Here is a 20,881-nt window from a genome sequence, read left to right on the forward strand (position 1 = left end):
CTTTGAGGGGCACCGAGGAGCCCCCAGCCCTGCAGCGTCGAGGCGGGCCGGCTGGGGGCTCCCAGGCAGACGCAGGGTCAAGGGAGAATATGGGGCTCTCCCTCCCCAGCTCTAAATCAGGCCGAGGCTACCCGAAGGGAAGGGTGTCAGGTGCGAGGCGGTTACCAAACTCCCTGCTATTGGTGCTGGTGTTGCCCAAGCCCAGCAGGCCTGCCGAAGAGGTCACGCGCACGGGCACACAGGCGCACGCCGCGGGGGAGGGTGCGCGAAAGCATTTCGGGGGCTCCGGGAGGGGAGGTGACCGTAGAGCTTTGTAAGAAAGGGCACGGGGGGGGGGGGGGGGGTGGTCACGGAATCTCAGAGGACGTCCCCACCTGCCTCTGTGAGGGGTGGAGTCAAGGAAGGCTTCCTGGAGGAGGGGACACCTTAAGTAAGGTGTGTGTTGTGTGTGGATATGAGTGGATGAGTGCACGTGGGTGTGTGCGCTCCTGGCGGTGGGCACAGCAGGAGCAAAGGTCCAAGGTGCAAAACAATTTGCTGAGGGCGCCTGGGTGACTCGGTCAGTTGAGGTCTGACTCTTGATTTCAGCTCAGGCCACGATCTCTCAATCGCGAGACCAAGCCTCCTGTCAGGCTCCAATCTGAGCATGCAGCCTGCCTAGAATTCTCTCCCTCTCCTTCTGCCCCTCCCCTACCAAAAATAGATAAATAAACATTAAAAAAAGGGGGGGGGGAGGGGAAACCAGGGCGGCTCAGTCGGTTAAGCATCCAGCTTCGGCTCAGGTCGTGATCTCATGGTTTGTGAGTTGGAGCCCCGAGTGCCGCTGGGATGGAACCTGTTTGGGATTCTCTCTCTCCCTCTCTCTCTCTCTGCCCCTCTCCTGCTCTCTCTCTCTCTCCAAATAAACAAATAAAAACTTAAAAAAAGAAGAAGAAATCGTTTGCTGACCTGACGCTAGAAGTGTGAGCTCAAGAGTAAGGAGAAAAGAGGCCGTCGAGGCTCGGGGGAGCCAGGTGAGGGCGGCCAGAGACACCCCACGAAGTGGATGGTGCTCTCTGCCCTGCTTCCGGGGCCGCTGCTGTGGATTTGGGCCTGAGAGCCTGCTCTGGCTACAGGAACCGTTCAGCAAAGCGGGTCAGCGGAGCCATGCTTCCTTCATCCCCGCTGTCACCCGCCAGCTCCCGCCGCATGCCAAACACCCTCACCCCCACGTATGTCCTCCCTGAGCTCCCAGACAGTCGTGCGAGGCAGGCTCGTCACGGGCCTATCCCACGGGTGAGCAGACCGAGGCACAGAGAGCCTGTTGAACTAGGGCTTAGTGGCCGGAGCAGGGTCTGAACGCAGGCAGTAGCATCAAAGCCCCGAGGGGCAGTGGGAGGGATGCGGGGCCTGGGGCTCAGCCTGGTCTCTTTGCCGCTGAGGGACTTCGGGTGGAAGAGGCACACGCAGCCCCCGGAGCGAGGCGTTTGGACCCTCCGTGGCCCTTGGGACTCAGCGAGTGGCCGGCAGGTGAACGCGGGGCGGGAGCTGGCCTCGCAGAGGGCACGTCGAGAGCGAGGCGCCCAGGAGGTGGGGTGAAAGGACTGTTCAGTCGCACCAAGAGGCCTGCGGATGGAGTCCCAAGTCCCACAGCCAGGCCCTGCCCGAGCCAGGATGGCATGGGCGCTCCCCGCCGAGGCCCCGGAACCTGCCACCCGGCCCTCCCCTACCCAGAATGCGACACGTCCTGCTGTCCTGAAGTCCCCAAGCAGGCATGGAGGCCGGGCCCGTGCACCTGGAGGACATTTCTCGAAAGCCTCCCTTCCGTCCTTTGTGCCAGCTCCTGGCGTCACCTGCTTTAGGCCCCGCGCAGACTCTCGGTTACTCATCGGTTACTCACGGGGCGGCCACTCCCGCTAATTCCTTTTTTATTTGGTTCTAATGGGCCAAACCCTGTCTCGCCATGAAGGCAAGGGGAGGCGATCGGGGGCGGGGGGGGCAGGCGAGGGGTAGTTTGGGGAGAATCACGGAGGGTGACATTGGGTCTTGGATCGGGGGGGCTTTGTGGCACCCGTGTTCTGCACGCACACACCTCGTGTCATTCCCACGCGGCCCCACGGGGGTGGGGGCATCACCGCGCTGTTCTGCAGACCTGGATGGGGGGGCAGGCCCCTCCCGAGGTCACTCCTGGGGCCATCCCGCGAGCCCCAGGGGCACTGCCTACAATCCTCCTTCAGGGTGAGAACCGGTGGGTGACAAGCCCCTCAAACCTGTGGGCCCAGCTCAGCTACCACTGGTGGCTCCCCAGATCTGTGAGATGACCTCAAGACCCCGGGGCCTGACCCCACCCATCCCCGCCTAGCGCAAAGCCCCTGACGCAGGGCCCGCTGTTTCCTGGCCAGTCCGTTCCTGGGCCTGGAAGGTCAAGGCAAGAACCGTTAGCCCCGTAGGGCCCAAGGTTTCAGCAAAGCAGGACACGGAGGGTGGAACAGGCAGGAGGGCACTGGACCTGAAGCCATATCTGCTGTGTGGCTCCAGGCCAGTCACAAACCCTCTCTGAGCCTGTGTCCCCATTTACCAAGTGGGGCTTACAGTTCTCACCCGCTCCACGCCCCGGCTCTGAGAGCAAATAGGACAAACGGCCATTGCCCTCACGTCACCAAATGGTGAGCAGGACTCAGGCGGCGGGGGTTGAGCAGGGAAAGCCCAGGGCTCCCAGGATGGGCCCAGGCATCACTCTGGGCTTCCTCCTTGGGGCCGACCCAGCCGGGCCTGCCCAGCTGCTCCCTCCAGGCATATTCTGGATGAATCCACAATCTCCGGAGCAGCACAGCCTTCAGAAACCGCTGCTACATGGGCAAACTGAGGCACCGGGCCCCTCGGGGACTATGCACCTCTATGCCTTTCCTATAGGTTGTTCAAGGTCAAGCCCTCCCTGACCCTGCTGGGTGCCAGGCTCAGAGAGAGCAGAAGCAGCCTCCTGCCTGCCCCATGCCCTCACGGTGCCAGCCAGACCACCAGGCCCAGGGCCTAGCAGACTTAGTCCATCCTGTCAACCCTCGCCCTGACCCAGAGGAGGACACTGGACACCAGGCAGATCTTTGCGAGCAGCTCCTGGAGGGGACGGATGTCCCCTCCTGAGCAAATCGGGAAGGCGGGCAGAACAGAGCTACCCCCGCCCTCCAGGGGAGAGCAGGGCTAAACCCATCCTCCATATGCCCCGTGTGTTCCCCTCGCTGTCCCCTCAAAGCTACTTGCCACCTCCTGGCGGCCCCAGGGCCCTGGCACACTATTTTTTGAAGACCACAACTGAGCTCATAATGACCCGATTGACAGCAGGCCGGGGGAAGCAGGTAGGAAATGCACTTGGCCCCTTCTGAGAAGGGAAGCCGAGACTCTGGGACCTCAGAGCTGAGGCCCCTCCAGCTCTATCCTTCTGTCCCCAGCAAGGAACCTGAGGCCCGGATAGGGACAGTGTGCTGCCCCGTGTCACCCAGCAGCTCAGGGAGTGGAGCCCATACTGGAGGTTCTGAAGTGACTGAGGTGAGGCCAAAAGTCTGGGGCTACACACAGCCCCAGAGGGGAGGCTCAGAGTCTGGCACCTGGAGTCCAAGTCTGGACCCTAAGATTGGCCAGTTGGGGGGCCTTGGACCAGTCAAGGAGACCAGTCCCTGTCTCCATTTCCTCACCTGCAAAATGAAGATAATTGCTCAAAAACGGCCAAGTGGCTGAGCCAGAGGCGTGCCACACGTGGAATCTCCGTGCGCGTGTGCGCACACGCGTGTGGCCATGGGCATACACCCAGGCTTACACGTGAATGTGGTTCCCGTGGGTGTGAGCGAGCGTGTGCACCTGTGCACGTCCCGTGCTCGTGGCCAACACGGTTCAGACCACCTTGCCTGTCGGCCCACCTGTACCTGGCCTTCATAAAACAATATGGCATTTTCTACGACACAAGAGTAAAAGAGGCAAATAGCCCAAGTCACAACGGGCGAAGGATCCCAAGAGACACTTCTCCAAAGACGATCTAAAACCAGCCACCAACACGCAAAAAGACGCTCCACATCGTCAGCCGTCACGGAAATGCAGGTCAAAACCACAGCGAGGTACCAGGCCCCCCCCTCCCCCCCGACAGGATGGCGAAAATAAAGACAAACAGATGTCAGCGAGGATGCAGACACATCGACCCTCACGCGCTGCCGCGCGGAGCGAGGGACACGGCAGCCCCTGTGGAGAGCCCTCTACCGGCTCCTCAAAAGCGGAGGGGGGGGGGGCTGGGCGGCTGTCAGTTGAGCGCCCCACTCTCGGTCTCACGGTTCGTGGGATCCGACCTCGCATCGGGCTCTGCTCTGGCAGCACGGAGCTTGCGTGGGATTCTCTCCCCCTGTCTCTGCCGCTCCCCTGCGTGCCTTCTCCCCCCCGCCCCCCTCCCTCTCTCAAAACAAATAGATAAACGTTAAAAAAGATGAAAGTTAATCATAGAATTACTACAGAACCAGAAATTCCCCTGCAGGGTACGAAGAGAAATGAACACGTGCGTCCACGCAGCAGCTTTTACGTAAACACGGCAGGGTTACTTATGACAGCCCCGGAGCGGGAGTGAGCCCAACGTCCAGCGGCGGCGAATGGATGAACAAGAGGTGGTCCAGCCACGTGACGGAATAGTCCTCAGCCACATAAAAGACTCAAACCCCGACGACACGGAGGAGCCTTGAAAACACGTACTGAGTGAAAGACGCCAGCCACAAAAGGCCACGTATTTATTGCATGATCCCGGGGATGTGAAATGGCCAGCACAGGTCAGTCCATGGGGACAGGAAGCAGATGAGTGTCGGCCAAAGGCCGGGGGCTTGGAGGGTGATCGCTGAGGGGTGCAGGGCTTCCTTTTGGGGTGCTAAAAATGTTCTACGATTGGTGGTGGTGATTTGTGCACGACTCCACGTTCAGACTAGAAACCACGGAATGGGACCCTTACGTGGATGAACTGTGGGCTCCGTGAATTCTACCTCAACAGGCTGTCGTAAAAACATACAGCACTTGATGGGTTTTAGCGGACTGCATACAACCTGTCCTCTGCTTTAACACTCTCAGGATGCTGGGCTCAGAGGAGGCAGGTGACTGGCCCGAGGTCACACAGCAGGCCAGCTACAGAGCCGGGATCTCACTCGGGACCCCACAGTCACGCTCAGACTACCAGCTCAGACTACCATCTGCCAGGCAGCGACGTGCTCTGTCCTGCCTCGCGTCCTGCCGACGGTGCCTGGGACCCGGGCTGGCCAACGTCAGCCCTTGCTTTCTCTGTTACCATCCGGCACCCTCAACACTGACCACAGCCTGCCCTCCTGGCCAGACCCCCAGAGCCCTGGAGGCGAGGCCTTCAGCCCCCACCCATCCCCCGGCCCAAGGCCAAGTGCACAGCCAGGGGGCCGACAATCTGGGAGGGGGTTCCCTGAGAGTATGGGCAGGAGCCCAGGGTCAGAACCATGGAGGGTCAGCAGGACAGGTGACTGGGGGGTGACCGGGGAGGGCGTGGCAAGAGACAAGTCCCCGAGAAGGGAACGAGGAGAGCATGAGTGGTCCAACCCCACAGAGAGTGTGAAACATGAGGTTTCACTGCGTCAACTTGGGGAGCCCTTGGGGAGGGGGCTGGACTTTAAGAAGAGGAGGAGCCCCTGGAGGGTGACCCTACGAACGACTTTTTAAAAGGCCCCTCCGGCTGACTGTGGGCAGCACGGTGGGAGCAGGGCACAAGGGGCTGGGTAAGAAACACTGGTGGCCTGCCAGGCAGAGGAGGTGACGATGGCCGGGCTTGGGACACAGTCTAAGGGTAGAACCAACAGGTCTAGCAGGTGGACTGTTTAGGGAAAGATGAGCCCCGAAGTCTCCCGATGTGGGGCCCGGGCATCTGGCGGGGCTGTTACCAAGAGAGTGGTGGAAAGGATCAGGTTTGGGGGAAATCAAGGCACTGCCTTTGGCCACAGGCAGTTTGGGGTTCCCCGGGGCACAGCAGAAGGGAGGCAGGGGACGCTGGGCACTCAGGCCCTGCCTGGGAGTCCCCCGGCCCTGCTGATCGCCATCACGGGGGCCAACCCAGATGGGACCGGGGTCCCGGGTGACCCTCCCCAGTCCTCCGTTCTCCTAGCCTCAGTTTCCCCATGTAACACAAAAGTGAGGCCAGTGCCGTGGGTTCTAAACCTCAGAACAGGGCTGCTGGGGCTGAGGTGGGGAAAGGACGTGAGATGGAGTGGTCCCCAAGTCCTCCAGACCTGAGGCCTGGCCAGTGGGACGCTGCCAACTGGTGAGGGCATCTGAGTTCCCACTCCCACCCCAACCCGCCCGCAGCTCCTCATAAGCCTAGAAGTGGGATGAAAGTATTGCCCCCCCCCCCCACACACACACCCAATTTATGGGTGGAGAGATTGAGGCCCGGGAGGCGAGAAGACACCCTAAGCCAAACTGGGAGCTCCCGGCGTCACTCAGGCAAGCAGGTGTAGTGCCCATGTCCAGGTTTTAGGGAGCATAGGAACTGGGGGGCAGGGGGGAAGCCCAGGGACCGGGGTGGGGCTGGTGAGCCTCCCTGGCCCCTTGGCCCCAGACCGTGCTCAGCCACCGGCCCTGAGCATCTAACTCCCTGCCTGAGGTGTATCCCGACCCGGCTGGGGGACGGGGAGCTGGTTCCTACAAGAAGCAGGGACAGCGGGTGTCAGGCGAGCCCAGAGATGCCTCCAAGCCCAGCGAGGTCCCAAACCCTATTTGTGCACTTGAAGAACGGGAAGCCCAGAACCCTGGCGCACCAGCCTCCCCTCCCCCGGCCCGGCCTGGGGTTTCCGTAGGGGCCCGGCCCGGACCCCCGGGCCGGGATCCGGGCTCTGTCCCGTGACGGCCAGGCAGGTGCCTGTTTCTGCGCCTGTTCAGGGGAGGTGAGGAGGCCTCCACCTTGCAGGGTCCAGGCAGCGGGAGTGAGTGAGTGCCACGGAGGGAGGGCTCAGAGCAGCTGGGACGCAGGAAGGGCCCAGCGCACGTGGGCTGCTTTTATGATTCATGTCAGGATGGGCCTAGACCCCGGGCCTGGCACGGCTGCGTGGGTGGGTGCAGCCTGTGTTAAAGCCGTGGGCGGGCACGCGTTCTCTGTGTGTGTGTTTCTGTTGCCCTCTCTCTGTCCCTCTTTCTGTATGTCTGTCTCTCTCTCTCTGTTCCTCTCTCTCTCTCTCTCTCTCCTCCTCTGTCCCCATCTGTCCCTCTGTCTCCTTCTGGCCCCGCCCCGGCCCCCACCCCAGCTCACCTGTGGCTGAGTCAGTGTCTCCGCACTAAGCTCTTCTCTGCCGTTGTCATAAACAGAGCACTGGAAAACGTCCTGCCAGGTCCGAACACGCCGGGCCTTTGTTCTGACCCAGTGAGGCCCTCGCACGCCACGCAGCAGCCCTGCGGTGGGTCATGCTCCAGCTGGGCAGGGGGTCTCCAGGCCCAGAGTGGGCAGAGCCTGGCTTAGGGCCAGCATGAGCCCGAGCCCCGGGATCCGTGTCCCAAGCTGGGATGGCCTTCCAGGAGCTTCTACCCCCCACTCAGAGCTCTGGGGACGCTGGGACGGCCTCTCCTGCAGCCCTGGCTTCTGGTAGCCCCTCTTGCTAGGGAGGTCAGCCTCAGACAGACTGCCCTCGAAAGTTCCTTCGTCCTGGCTTGCGGCAAATCAACAATGGCTTATGCGTGGGGACACGCGTGGAATGAGAGCCCCTGCCCCTCTGGTCTATGCTACGGCCCCCTGGCAACTAGACTCCTGCTGGTGCACAGTGCTGGACTGCTGAATCACATCTCTAGGCCTGGGGCGCCCGGGTGGCTCAGTCAGTTAAGCATCCCGCCTGACTTCAGCTCAGGTCACGATCTCTGGGTCTGTGAGATCGAGCCCCGCGTCAGGCTCTGTGCTGACGGCTCAGAGCCTAGAGCCTGCTTCGGATTCCGCGTCTCCCTCTCGCTCCGCCCCTCCCCTGCTCGCACTCTGTCTCTTTCAAAATTAAATAAACATCAAAAAAATTTTTTTAATTAATAAATCTCTAGGCCTTAGCGGTGTGTGACCTTGGGTGAGACATTAGCCTCCTGGGAGCCCCAGTGTCCCCGTCTACGGTGCACGGACAGTAGAACAGAAGTGATCCTCCTCGGCAGCAGGAAGCTTGGAGACCTGCTGAGGTCCGGCCAGGCCATGCCCCTCGGAGGCCAAGGGTGAAGGCCCCCCCACCCTGTTATCTGTGTCCTGCCTCAGTGGGCCAGAGCCCTGGATTCCCTGTCCACAAGACCCTTGGGCAGAACCCCAGCGTGAGCACTGAGGAAGTAGAGGGCTTTCCTGCCCCCCGTTCTGAAGAGAGACCCCCGAGTCTTGGCAGAGGCCTGACCCCAGCCTCAGCCCCTGGAACGGGCGGGTAAACAGACCTAGAGAGCGCGAGTCTGTGCCCCAGGTTGCACCACGGGACCCGAGAAGCAGCCTGGGCACGAGTTTCCAGGAGCGGGGCTGGTGGCCTTCACTGTGCCTCCGGCGCCCTGCCCCAGAAGTGGCATACAGCAGGCACTCAATGCATGCAGGCTCAACACCAGGGGCTGCCAACCTCACACTCCTGCACCACCCTAGGAAGCAGGTGACGAGTGACCTTCTGCCCTCGGACCGCTACCACCCCCCGGGCTCCCCCCCTCCCCCGCCCCGAGATGAAGGACACTCTCCTGGGAGGAGACGGTCAGATCTGGGTTCACCTGTCCAGGCCTGCCCCGCTGACCCCGGGGACTGTCGTGCCGCTGACAGGCGTGCGGTCGCGAGCAGGGCCGCCCAGCAGAAATCTCCCGGAAGCCCCACAGGTCACTTAAGAAGAGTGAGAATAATGGGGTGGACTTCGTTTTAGTGACTGAGTTTATTTAGCCAATATATCCAAGGATCACCACTGTATCATGTGATCATTGCAGAGAGTATTAAGGAGGCAGTTTACTTGCTTTTTCTTTTGAAGTCTCCAAAATCTGTCGTGTATCTCACACGTATGGCACATCGCGGTTGGCACGCACCCTATTTCCAGGGCTCCCGGCCAGCGGCGGCCCGGGAGCCCTCGTCCCTCCTGGGAACCAATGTCACATCTCCCCCTGGGCCTGGTCAGCAGCACCCCAGGCAAGGGGGGGCCTGGAGGTCAGCCTCTTCTCCAAGGATCCTGCTGGTGGCGGATTTGGAAGCCTAGAGACCCTCGTCTGTCAGAGGTAAGTCACTTCGCCCCCTCGGACTGTCCAGGAGCCGACGGCCTTTGCTGAGTCCCTACCGCAAAGCAAGCTGCCAGCCCCAGGCAGCACGTGAGCCAGGATTAGGGGCGGCCCCTATGCCTGGTCATGTCTGAGGCTGCACATGATGGGCGCGATTCAGTGTTCCATGGCAGCTGGGGGGGGTGGGGTGCGGGGACTGGAGTGCACACAGCCGCGGCCACCATGCCCTGTGCCCGCGGGTCCCGAGGGGCTCCGGGCTCAGGCTGGGGGCGGGGCAGTGGCTGGAGGGAGCCAGGGTTCGAGGGAAGTCCCTCTCCTGCTCAGAGACTTCCGTGCCTTCTGTGGGGCCCTCGGGTTTACTGCGCCCCACCCAGCCTGTCCCCTCCTTTACCCTCAGGTCTCCCCACCCTCTGGTTCACCCTCCCGGCGTCCCTGGGAAATACCATCCCCTTTGTGGCCTCTGTGCCTTGGCACTTGCTGTTCCCTCCGCCCGGAACCGCCTTCCCCGTGCTCACCCCAGGCCAGTCTGGGTCACTCTGATTCTCTCCTGGGTCTCAGCTTACCGTCACCCTGTCAGGCGAGCCCTTGTCAACAGTCCCAACTCGACTACGGTGCTTGCCTGTGAGAAAGGCCCTGCCTTGCCCGGGGTCACTAGGAGCCCAAGTTTCTAACAAGCATCCCCGGAATACAAGGCTCCCCCCACAACTCTCGCGTGGTGTCCCCTACCCCCAAGCTCATTGCCAGTCAACAGAAGAGGCCAGGCCACAAGCATCGCTTGATCACTGAGGAAATAGGCCTGGGGTGGGCTTGGGCTGCCAGAGGGTGGAGGCCCCCAGACATGAGGTGACACCACGTGTGGGTCCTGACTCCCTGAAGGGAGCAGAGCAACAGAGGCACCTGGAGGGTCCCAGGCTGAAACCAGGGCAGTGGCATCGTAAGAAAGACCTATCTAGTAGCGAGTAGTGAGCTCCTCGTCCCTGGAGGTATACAAGCAACGGCACCAGGTGCTAGAGAAGGGATGGGACCTTGGCACAGGGGTTCATTTGCCTATTAAGGGGTTTCCCTTCAGCTCTCAAGATTTAGGCATGGCCCAAGGTCACAGGCAAGGCCTGAAGGGGGCCGTCCCACCCGCCCAGGCCATTCCCCCTCTTGGGGCCAATCATTAATTGGCACCGCTTGAGTGGCTGCTCCCACGAGTGCCCCCGGCTGCCTGCCAACTCATGGCCCGTCTCCCATCTCGTGCCCGGGGCAGCCGCATGCCTCTGACATGGGCTGGCTTTGCCACCCGGCCCCGCTTCCTGCTCGTGACTCCCAGCAGCCGAGCCCTCCTGGCTGAAAAGCCGGGGAGGGCCGAGGGCGAGAGGCCTCAGCCCCGCTGGTAGGAAGCCCACCCCTCCCACCCCTGGGGCAGAGCGAAGGGAGAGCCTGAGGCAGGCGCTGAGCGGGCCCAGGGCTGACAGGCTCTGAGGACAAAGCCCCAGGACGTGAGCGTGGCCGGGCTGTGGACAGGAAAAGCCAGGGAGGGGTGAGAGGGCATTCTCCAGGGAAACCAGATGCAAGCAGAGGGGAAGGGCCTTCCAGGGCTACGGGCAGTGGGGGCAAAGTCCCAGAGGAGGAAAGGGTTGGCACGCTCTGGGAAGAGGAGGAAGTGAGCCAGGCTGAAGCTCTGGTTTCTAGAAGGGATGCGGGGAGGTGAGGGTGATGTAAGACAGGGGCCACTCAGACTCCAAGCTAAGGAGTTAATTTTATCCTGGGCAATAGGGAGCTACTGCAGGTTTTGGAGGAAGGGAGTGACATGGCATGACCAGGGCTGGAGGGGAGGCAGGAGGAGGAACTGACGGTTGCCAGGGGAGGGCCAGCGAGGCAGGCCCCACAGTGGCCGTGGGGCAGGGTGGAGGGATGGACGGGGAAACGACGCCAGGTTTCTGCAGAGACGACAGGTGCGCAGGTCAGGGGGAAGGCTGGGGACGCAGACTTAGGCAACAAGATGCTGAGCATGTCGGGCCAGAGGTTCCCATGGGTCCCCCTTGCTGGATGGCCCCCCGTGAGCAGCCCCAGGGGCGAAGTGACCGCAAACCCTCGTGGGCTCCCGTTGGACCAAGGGCTGGCCTCCGAGAAGGAACAGCTATGAGCTGTTAGCCGTGATCCAGGGGACACGTGACGGCCAGTAAAGGTCACCCGGGTGGGCACTGACAGTGTGAGCTATGGGGGGGGGGGGGGCCCGGGTCACTGCTGGGGCCAACGTCGCTCCCCGTGGCCTTTTTATGGGCATTTGTAGTGCATCGCCAGTGAGCTCCCCCGCCCGGCACCTGACCTGAGAAGAAGCCACGTGCCCGTCACTGCCTGTGTCTGGTGGCCCCAAAGGAAGTCCAAGCCCCGGGAACATCTCCTGTGCCCGTCTCTGCACAGTGAAGAAGTGAGGATTAACAGGGTGGTGGATGAGAACCTGGATCTGAACCCAGCTCTGCCAAGCGCAGACCGTGTGGCCGCAGGCAACCACCCAGCTCGGCTGTGCGGGGAGGGGGGGCGGTGCTCACAGCCACCTTGGAGCCTGGAGTCTCGGGGAGGGGGGTGGGGGGCCAAATAGGCAAGGAGGCACCTGGGCAGGGGGCAGAGGGGGCCAGATAGGCAAGCGGGCACCTGGCGGGGGGATGGGGGGCCAGATGGGCAAGCGGGCACCTGGGGGGGTGGGGGGCCAGATAGGCAAGCAGGCACGTGGGGGGGGGCAGGGGGCCAGATAGGCAAGGAGGCACCTGGGGGGGGCACAGGGGGCCAGATAGGCAAGCGGGCACCTGGCGGGGGGATAGGGGGCCAGATAAGCAAGGAGGCACCTATGGGGGGGGTGGGGGGCCAGATAGGCAAGCGGGCACCTGGCGGAGGGATGGGGGGCCAGATGGGCAAGCAGGCACCTGGGGGGGTGGGGACCAAATAGGCAAGGAGGCACCTGGGGGGGTGGGTACCAAATAGGCAAGGAGGCACCTGGGGGGCGGGCACAGGGGGCCAGATAGGCAAGCGGGCACCTGGGGGGGGCACAGGGGGCCAGATAGGCAAGGAGGCACCTATGGGGGGGTGGGGGGCCAGATAGGCAAGAGTGCACCTGGGGGGGTGGGGGGCCAGATAGGCAAGCAGGCACCTAGGGGGGTGGGGACCAAATAGGCAAGGAGGCACCTGGGGGGCGGGCACAGGGGGCCAGATAGGCAAGCGGGCACCTGGGGGGGGCAGGGGGCCAGATAGGCAAGGAGGCACCTATGGGGGGGGTGGGGGGCCAGATAGGCAAGCGGCACCTAGCACAAAGCAGGTCCCGGGGCCGACGCCCTCCCCACTACGGGGGATGGGCCGGGCACTCCTCCCTCCCCAACGGGCCGGGAGCTGCACTTGGGTGGTGGGGCCCCAGGGAGGGGGTGGTGCCACCCTCCTGCCTGTGCCAGGTGCCACCCACAGGCTGCTCACCACAAAGGGGCCCCGGGGGCTTTTCCCTGCGCCACCCCCAGCCCTACGCCGGGCGCTCCAAGCCCTGCACGGCTTGGCTCTGGCCCGGGTCCCGGCAGCTGTGGCTCCTCGGCCCACTGGGATCGGAAGGACGTGCTGAGCCTGCAGGCTGGGGTCTGAAATAACAGGGCCCCCCTGCATGTCTGGCGCTGTGCCCCCCAAGTTATCGCTCCCCCATCTGCCCCTCCTGGAAGACAGGTTGCATCACCTCCGCACCCTCGCCTGTTCGACAGCTGTGTATCGAACCCACGGGACGTAGGCCCCAGAGGGGTGCCAGGGGAGGGCCCGCCCGCTCGGAGCTCGTGTCGCAAATAAGGGCTCTGAGGTCCCGAGCGCCAGGCCCAGGGTCACACAGCCGGTTTCTGATCTAGGTCGGGCTCTGGAGGTCCCACGTCTCCCTTTAAGCCCTTCCCTGGGCCTCAGTCTCCTTCCCTGTAAAATGGGCACCACAGAGCCTCCCTCAGGACTGTGAGGACGTGAGATGGCACCCGTGGGACTGCCCACAGACTTGGGAGGCGCGACCCCTTCCTCGGCCCGACTCCACCCGCCCTGCCCGCCCAGCCTCCCCCGCAGCCTGGCAGACTCCCTTGGTGCTCCCACACGTGCCTGTACAGCATCCTCTGCCCAAAATTCCTCCCGCACAAATGGTACCATTCGCCTCAGCCCCCTGCCCCCAGACGCCACGCGGGAACTCCTGCTGTCCCATTCCAGATGGGACAGAACCGAGGCAGGGGGTGTGCCTAGGTCCACACAGCATCCGCACGAGCGGGATGCGGCTCTAACCGCTTGCACTGCCTGCCACGGCCGGCCGGCTCACAGCCTCACGGGAACGACGCCCTCCGGCCCCACAGCCCAGCGAGGGGTCCCTCGTCCGCGCACACGGGACCCTGGGGTCCCGAGCCCCTGCCCCCCCAGGCCAGGCGCAGAGCAGGGCGCAGAGGGAGCTCCCATCGCAAAGACACCGGCCGGCCTCGCCTGGCCTTGGGTGGCCCTGAAGCCCTGACAGTGGGGGGGGGGGGGTCCCCGCAAGCCGGGAGGCGCCCTTACCTACTCGGAGCTCTTGCCCGAAGACAGTCTTCTCGCCCAGGGCGGAGCAGTTCCAGCGTCCGAAGCGGAATTGGTACTGGCACTCGTTGATGCCCATCTGCGCCCCCTCCCCGATCACGATGATGGCATCGGGCCGGCTCTGGCAGATGGCACGCTGCCGTGGGGCCAAGCCAGGAATCTTGTTGCAGATGATGTTGGCTCCCAGGGCCACGACGGACGACAGCGCTCTGCAGAGACGGGAGAGGACACGGGCAGGTGAGTGGCTGCGCGGGGCCCCGAGCCCTCTGCCTGCCGCCCTGCCTCCCTCAGTCTCTGCCACCAGCCAGTGGGTTCTGGGCGCCCACCGTGGGCCAAGCTGTGCCCACCAGGCAGCCAAACACAGATCCCTGCCCCGGACGAGCCATTTCCCGTTGACCACAAGGCGTGATCCCAGCCTGAAAAGGCACTCGCGCCCATGCCTTCTCAGCCTCAGGACCACGAGAACCAGGGTCACAAATCCAGGAACCAACGGTCACCCAGAACGTAAGAACCACAGCTCTCCATGCCTCTGAACCAGACACACAGACCCTTCGGGTCCGAGAACTTCACGCCTGGGATTTGACAGCCATCAGCTCCGAACTGTCCGCAGCTTCCCCAACTGCCGACCATCAGACTTCCCCACTACTCGCACGCCCTGGGCTCCCCCTGGGGTTCCTGGGCCAGGCAGGCTGCTGAGCCGGCTGGCCCTGCTGGGAGCCAAACCCATAGGCTCCTGACTCCATTTACAGCCCATCTATAGTCCTGGGAAGGCACGCTGCCTCTCTGAGCCTCAGTATCCACGTCCATGAAATGGGAGTATAAAGCATCTACTCCTCCCACCCTACCACCACCACAGGGGCTCAGACCAGACGGCCTCGTGGAGAAAGACTGTCCCCTCGCTTCTGGATCACTGGGTAGATTCAGGAGAGGGACGAGGAGCTGATGTGAATTGAGCCCCTATCGTGTGCTGGGCTGGGTGGGGCTGCTTTACTGCAACATCGTATCCCGCCCCCCCACACTGGTGGCCCCCTGAGGCTGCTGTGGAATTAACCTGGCACCCGCCAGGAACTGAGGCCTGGGGCAGGAGGGCACTTGCTGGGCTCACTCTCTCCTAACTTGAGGCGTTTATCCGTGTGTTTGTTGTAGGAGGTGGCACCCACACCACATAATGCCCATTTTTAAAAAAATTGTTTTAATGTTTATTTATTTTTGAAGGAGGGAGAGACAGGGTGTGGTGGGGGGGGGGGAGGGTGGGCAGAGAGAGAGGGAGACACAGAATCCGAAGCAGGCTCCGGGCTCCGAGCCGTCCGCACAGAGCCCGACGCGGGGCTCGAACCCACAAGCCGCGAGGTCGTGACCCGAGCCGAAGTCGGACGCCCAACCGACTGAGCCCCCCAGGCGCCAACGTTACCCATTTTAAAGTGTGCAGTCAGTTCAGCAGTGGTGAGCCATGCAGGCACCACCCCTACTGTGTTCCCAGACGTGTTCACCGCCCCCGAAGAGAAACCCCAAGTCCCCTGGGCAGTCACTCCTTATTCTATTCTCCCAGGCTCTGAAACCACCAATCTGTTTTCGGTGCCTGTGGATTTGCATATTCTGGACTTTTCATATCGATGGCATCACACGCTGTGTGACCTCTTGTGGCTGGTTCCTTTCACTAGGCATCCTGTTTCCCGGCTTCAGCCCCCTTGCAGCAGGTGCCAGTGCCCTTTTATAGCTGAATCCTTCTCCATCGTAAGCAGGGCACGGATCCAGGCACCAGGTAGCGGACGCGGGGTTCCTCCCCACCTCTCGGCAACCGCGAACAGCACCGCCACGAACATGGGCGTGTAAGCTTTGGTCTGAGCCCCTGTCCCGCTTCTCTGGGGCACAGTCTTAGCAGTGGAATTGCTGGGTCACGTGGCAGTTTGTATAGCTTTCGGAGCAGCCCCCGAACTGTTCTTCCGCAGAGGCTGGAAAACTCATTATTTGGTTTCGAGCGCCCGGAGGAGGAGGGCGGGCAAGCTGGAAGGAGGTGGGGGTGATCTTGGCAGACCTTTGGGCAACGGCTGAGTTTCAAAGTGGCATCCAGCTTCCAGACGGCAGACCAGGCCTGCTTAGCGAGGGGCAAAGTGTGGGAATGAGGGAGACCACCAGAGGCTCCCCAAAGCTGATGTCCCGGGCCTTGGCCTCCTAGCGCCACTGAGTTCCCTCCTCCTCCCCACTGGCTGCCGGCCCCTTTCTTGAGAGAAACGAGTCAGTGTTTTTCCAGGGCAGCCAGGCACCCACAGCCAGCTGGGAAAGTCCCCGTGTGGCATGAGTCCGCAGCACGTGCTGTAGCCAGAGTGCCCCGGCGACACTCAATCCCCACGGCCCGCCCGCCCCACTCACTAATCTGGCCAAGACCCCCCTGGGTCTCCCACGGGCACAATGGGCAGAAATGCCCGAGGCTGGCATGGAGGAAGATCATCTGGGCGGGTTGGGCTGGGAGCGGGCTGGAATCCGGGGAATTCAGCCCAAAGTAATTGTAGATGCTCAGAAAACCGACCCGGGGAAATGAGATGGATGGGAACCAGCCTCCAGGCCTCGGGCAGGAGCCCGCTCTGGATCCCGGACGCTAAAAGCCAGCTCCCCAATCCCAAAGTCTTCCAGCAGACTCCAGGCTGCAAAGCTCACTGCCTGGGGTAAGAACCCTGCTGGGGGTAGGAGCTTGGACAAATGGGTTCCGAATTGGAGGGGGGGATCCCCAGTGGACCGAGGGGGGATCCCAGGGGCCGACGCAGATGTTGCAGCCCTGGTCTCCCGTCTCCAGGAGCCCCCAAAGCCCCCCTGCCAGCACCCAGGTCTGGCCATGTCACTCCCCTGCTCAGGGACCATCCATAGCTCCCTAGGCTCCTTGGTGTAGAATCAGCGGCCCCCCGGGATCCGACCTCCGACCGCCCTGCCATGCCTGCCTGTGCCGGTCTCTCTGCCTTTATCTTTCTGGCAAACTCTGCTAGCCTTGTGCCCAAGTGGAAAAGCCCCCTGAGCTCACACCCCTTGGCCCCCAGGCACTGAGAAAGCAGGTGGTGGGCATTGTCTCTCGAGTAACAACCCCCCACCCGCCCCCCACGGGCTCACAGTGGCTGTTTCCACATCCAGCCTTCCCAGCAGACCACAAGCAGGGCCAGGTCAGAGCCAAATCTGGGGCTTGGTGGGCCGGGGGGAGGGGGCAGGGGGCTCCCCCTGTAGCTGTCCCTGAGTGTTTGCAGAATGGCAAAATGGATGAACAAATGAGTGAATACTCAAAGATTACATCCAAAAGGGCTCCTCCACCTTAGTAACAGAAAGGCAGCCCAAGTCCAAAATGCTCAAGGGACTCGAATAGCTATTTCTCCAAAGAGCCATAAACGGCCAACCAGCACACGAGGAGGTTCTAACTCCCGCTCGCTCGCGAGAGAAACGCAAACCGAAGCCAGTGACGTGCCACCACACGGCCGCTGAGACGGCTTCAGTCACAACAACAGAAAAGGACAGGTGTTGGCAGGATGTGGGGAAACTGCGTGGCACCGACGGGAACGTAGAAGGCGGCGGCCACGTGGGCAGCCGTCAGGAAGAGCCTCAAAAATCCCCTCGGACCCAACAATTCCACTGCTTGGTGTTTGCCCCCAAGACCTGAAGACAGGTGTAAATCCCCAGGGACAGAAGATAGACGGTCGCCCGGGGCTGCAGGGAGGGGGCCCGGGGAGCACCTGCCTGCTCGAGAGGTGTGTTGACAAAGTGTGGCAGCCGGAGAGAGGTGACGGTCACACAGCATCGTGAATGTACTAGAACGCCCCCGAGTTACATTCTGTTTCTTTAAATTATTTATTCAAAAAGATTGTTTAGGTTTATTTATTTTGAGAGGGAGAGAGAGAAAGAGAGTGTGAGCAGGGGAGGGGCAGAGGGAGGAGGAGTGAGAGAGAACCCCAAGCAGGCTCCGCACTGCCAGCGCAGAGCCCGACGCGGGGCTCGAACCCGTGAACGGTGACATCAGGACCCGAGCCGAGATTAAGAGTCGGATGCTCGGCTGACTGAGCCACCCAGGCTGCCCCTATGTTATGTGGACTTTGGACACAAGGTTTAAAAACCCTACGTATATGCAGGACTTCTGCACCCTTGGACAGGTGGGATGGGTAGAAAGGGACAAGAGGGGCCTTGCCTGGCTGATCCCCGCCTGTACGCTCCCCAGGACGCGTGGGGCTGACGGAGTAGGGGACACGAGAGCCCCCGGCCACCCCCCAGCAGCCAGCGCATGGGTCAAAGGCGAAGCAAAGGCATCAGGGAATCTATTTTGTGCCAGGAGCATAAATAATCAGATGCGGTTGCTAATTCAGAAATCGTTTCTCCACTAACAGTAGTAAATACACTTACTCCGAGCGCCCATCTTGGGCAACACGGGCCTCTGCTGGGTCTCAGTGCCCTCCCTGCATCCCCGTGTCACAGATGTGCAGACCGCAGCTCAGAGAGGCTGGGGGCCGTGCCTGAGGCTGCACAGCCAGGCTCAGAGCCCGGTCTCTGCTTCCAGAACTCAGGTGAAGGCAGCGCTGGGGTCCAGAGCCCCGCACACAGCAGGTGCACGACAAGTGCCGGTGGACGGCCTCGAGCGGAAAGCTGTGCCCACTCCTTAGTCCCCAAACACAGCTTCACATCCTTCCCTTGCTTGAAATCCTCCAAGGTCACTCATTAATCATTCCACATTTACGGACGGCTTCCGTTGCTGGTGTTGGCCGTCTCAGCCGCGCTGTCCCTTCCCCACCAACTACGGCCCACACGTTCACCGCGAGTCTGAGCACTGCCCTCCCTGAGAAGGCCTGGCCCTGTCACACTCCGACCCTCAGCCATGCTCCTGCCACCTGGAGGGACAGGGGCTGCAGCCCTGGGCCACCGGCCCTCATCAGGAAACCGCCAGAGCGGAAAGAGGCAAAATTACGTGATAACTGAAAACGGGTGACCTGGAGGAGAGGGGAAGAGGGGGGATGGGAAGGGGAAGGAGGGGCAGTGGGGAAGAGGAGGAAGGAGGGGGGAAGGGGCAGGGGGAAAGAGAGGGAGGAAGGGGGAAGGGAAGAGGGAAGAGGGTGAGCGCAGGCCGCATCCTGGAATAATCTGGAATAATCGGCAGTTTGGGAGCGAGGGCAGGCTGTGAGCACCCTGGTCCCGCCCACAGGATGGGCCTGCCTGTCACCCCCAAGCAGCAAGATCCCCACCCTGGGCGGCTTCTCAGCCCACAGCCGCCCACCCAGGTGCCCCGGGAGGGCTGGCAGGGACGTTCTGAGTGGCCCCGAGCGCAGAGAAGCCGGGCTGGCCGCTCGCGTTTCAGTCATCCCCTGGCGCTGTTCAGGGGCCTCGGGACGAAGGCAGGAAGCCAGGACTAGTCCTGCAGGGACGCGCCTCCCTGCGGGTTCCCGGCTCTGGGCTCCATCAAGGGTGCCAAGGGACAATAGGAGATCTTCCTACCTTGCCAGAGGTCCCAAGGGGCCAGGGCTGCCTCTGGGACTGGGGGACGCCAGAGGGCGAGGGGCGAGGTGGCCACTGCCAGGTAGCAGGTGGTGCAGAACTGGCCAAGGGGGTGGGACGCTGGCTATGGCCTTGGGCAGGTCACCCAGCTGGCAGCCGGTGGGGCAGAGGTTAGGACACGAGCACCGGTGCGGGCCAGCTTGGTTGGAACCCTGGCTCTGACTCCTCGTAGCTGTGAGACCTTGGGTAAGTTTCTTAACTTTTCCGTGCCTCGGTTTCCACACCTGTGAAGTGGGGTGTGTCAGAGCGGCTCGGAGGAGGACACGATTCTGGCCTGTGGTGAGTGGTCCTCAAGGCTGGCCATTGTCGACCCTCCCTGGGGACCCATTCCTGATCTCCATGCACCGAGCCACCGGGATCCAGTCCCTCGTGGGGATCAGGGACCAGCTGTGTCGATCGGGAGGCCCAGCGCTCAAACTGGCAATTCTGGAGCTGGTGGGTGTCCACACCCACCGCCACACCCACCACGACTGGGTCCATTCGTGGATCGGCCCTTCCCTCGGACACAGCAGATTCAGTCTGGGGCTACGCACCCAAGTGAAGCAAACCCTCACAGTTACCACAGGACGAGCACAGGTGTCCCCAGCGCAAACCGGGAACCACAACCCCGGTGTCCGTCCGTCCATCACCAGCAGAAGGACACGGTTTGGCATGTGCACACGGCGGGAGGCTTTAGCAGTGACAAAGGGCAAACAGCTTACATGTGAGCCAGACGGGAGAAATGGCCCAGACCATGCAAAACGCACCTTCAACATAGAGGCCAGGAGTTACCCTTAGCTGGTGGGGGGGGGGGGGGGGGAGGGGGTTGGGGACGGACCGGGAGGGGCCCATGGGAGTCTTCTGGGTTCCAGACTGTTCCCTCTCCCAAGCTGAGAAATGGATTACATGAGCGCCCGCATATGTAAAAACGCACCAAGCTGTCCACTCGAGACATCTGTATGTTAATGCACGTTATATCTCAACCAAAAAGCAAAATATTGCAATACAAACTTCATAGTGAAAATGCAGTACAAACTCAGAGTGAAAACTCCAAGTTTTCTCACAGAAATTAAAGTAAAGAAAATACACTTAAGAAATACAATACGGGGGCTTCTGGGGGTGGGGGTGCTCAGTCGGTTAAGCATCCGACTCTTAGTTTCGGCTCAGGTGGTGATCTCACGGTTTGGGAGATCGAGCCCCGCGTGGGACTCCGTGCCGACAGCACGGAGCCTGCTTGGGATCCTCTCTCTCCTCCCGTCCCCATTTGCACACACACGTGCGCGTGTGCTTGCTCACTTTCTCAAAATAAATACGCATTTTTAAAAAAAAAAAGAAATACAACATGAGCGTTACATATCAACCCCTTATGCCCTGTCTGTGTGTCCCCTGAGGGGTGCCAGCCCCTCCCCAAGCAGCTTGTGGAGGCCACTGCCCGCCCAGCCAGACAGTGCCCTCCCGCTCTCAGCCTGCACCTGGCCCAGTGCTCTCGGCCATCCCTGCTGGCCAGCCCTGTGCCCAGAGGGGCTGGGCCCACCAGTGGGGCCAGGTCCGGCCAGGTAGCCTCCCAGTGCTGTCCGAGGCTGGGAGAGGACAGAGCTCCGGGCCGTGGCCACTCTAGCTAAGACCCCTT

General features: G+C 62.0%; 1 protein-coding gene across 5 annotated transcripts in view; it reads right to left on the reverse strand.

The window, feature by feature from the left end:
- WNT7B (Wnt family member 7B) overlaps positions 1-20,881 on the reverse strand; it is a 48,967-nt gene that overhangs the window by 10,486 nt on the left and 17,600 nt on the right. For 3 of the 5 annotated variants that reach the window (XM_027070455.2, XM_027070454.2, XM_053199514.1), the window contains exon 2: positions 13,741-13,967. In XM_027070455.2, coding sequence (XP_026926256.1) covers positions 13,741-13,967 — 227 coding nt within the window. The remainder of the gene's footprint in view (positions 1-13,740; positions 13,968-20,881) is intronic. The other 2 variants (XM_027070453.2, XM_053199513.1) reach the window with 1 other exon arrangement.

Source organism: Acinonyx jubatus, chromosome B4, assembly GCF_027475565.1.
Source record: "Acinonyx jubatus isolate Ajub_Pintada_27869175 chromosome B4, VMU_Ajub_asm_v1.0, whole genome shotgun sequence".
Classification (NCBI taxonomy): Eukaryota; Metazoa; Chordata; class Mammalia; order Carnivora; family Felidae; genus Acinonyx; species Acinonyx jubatus.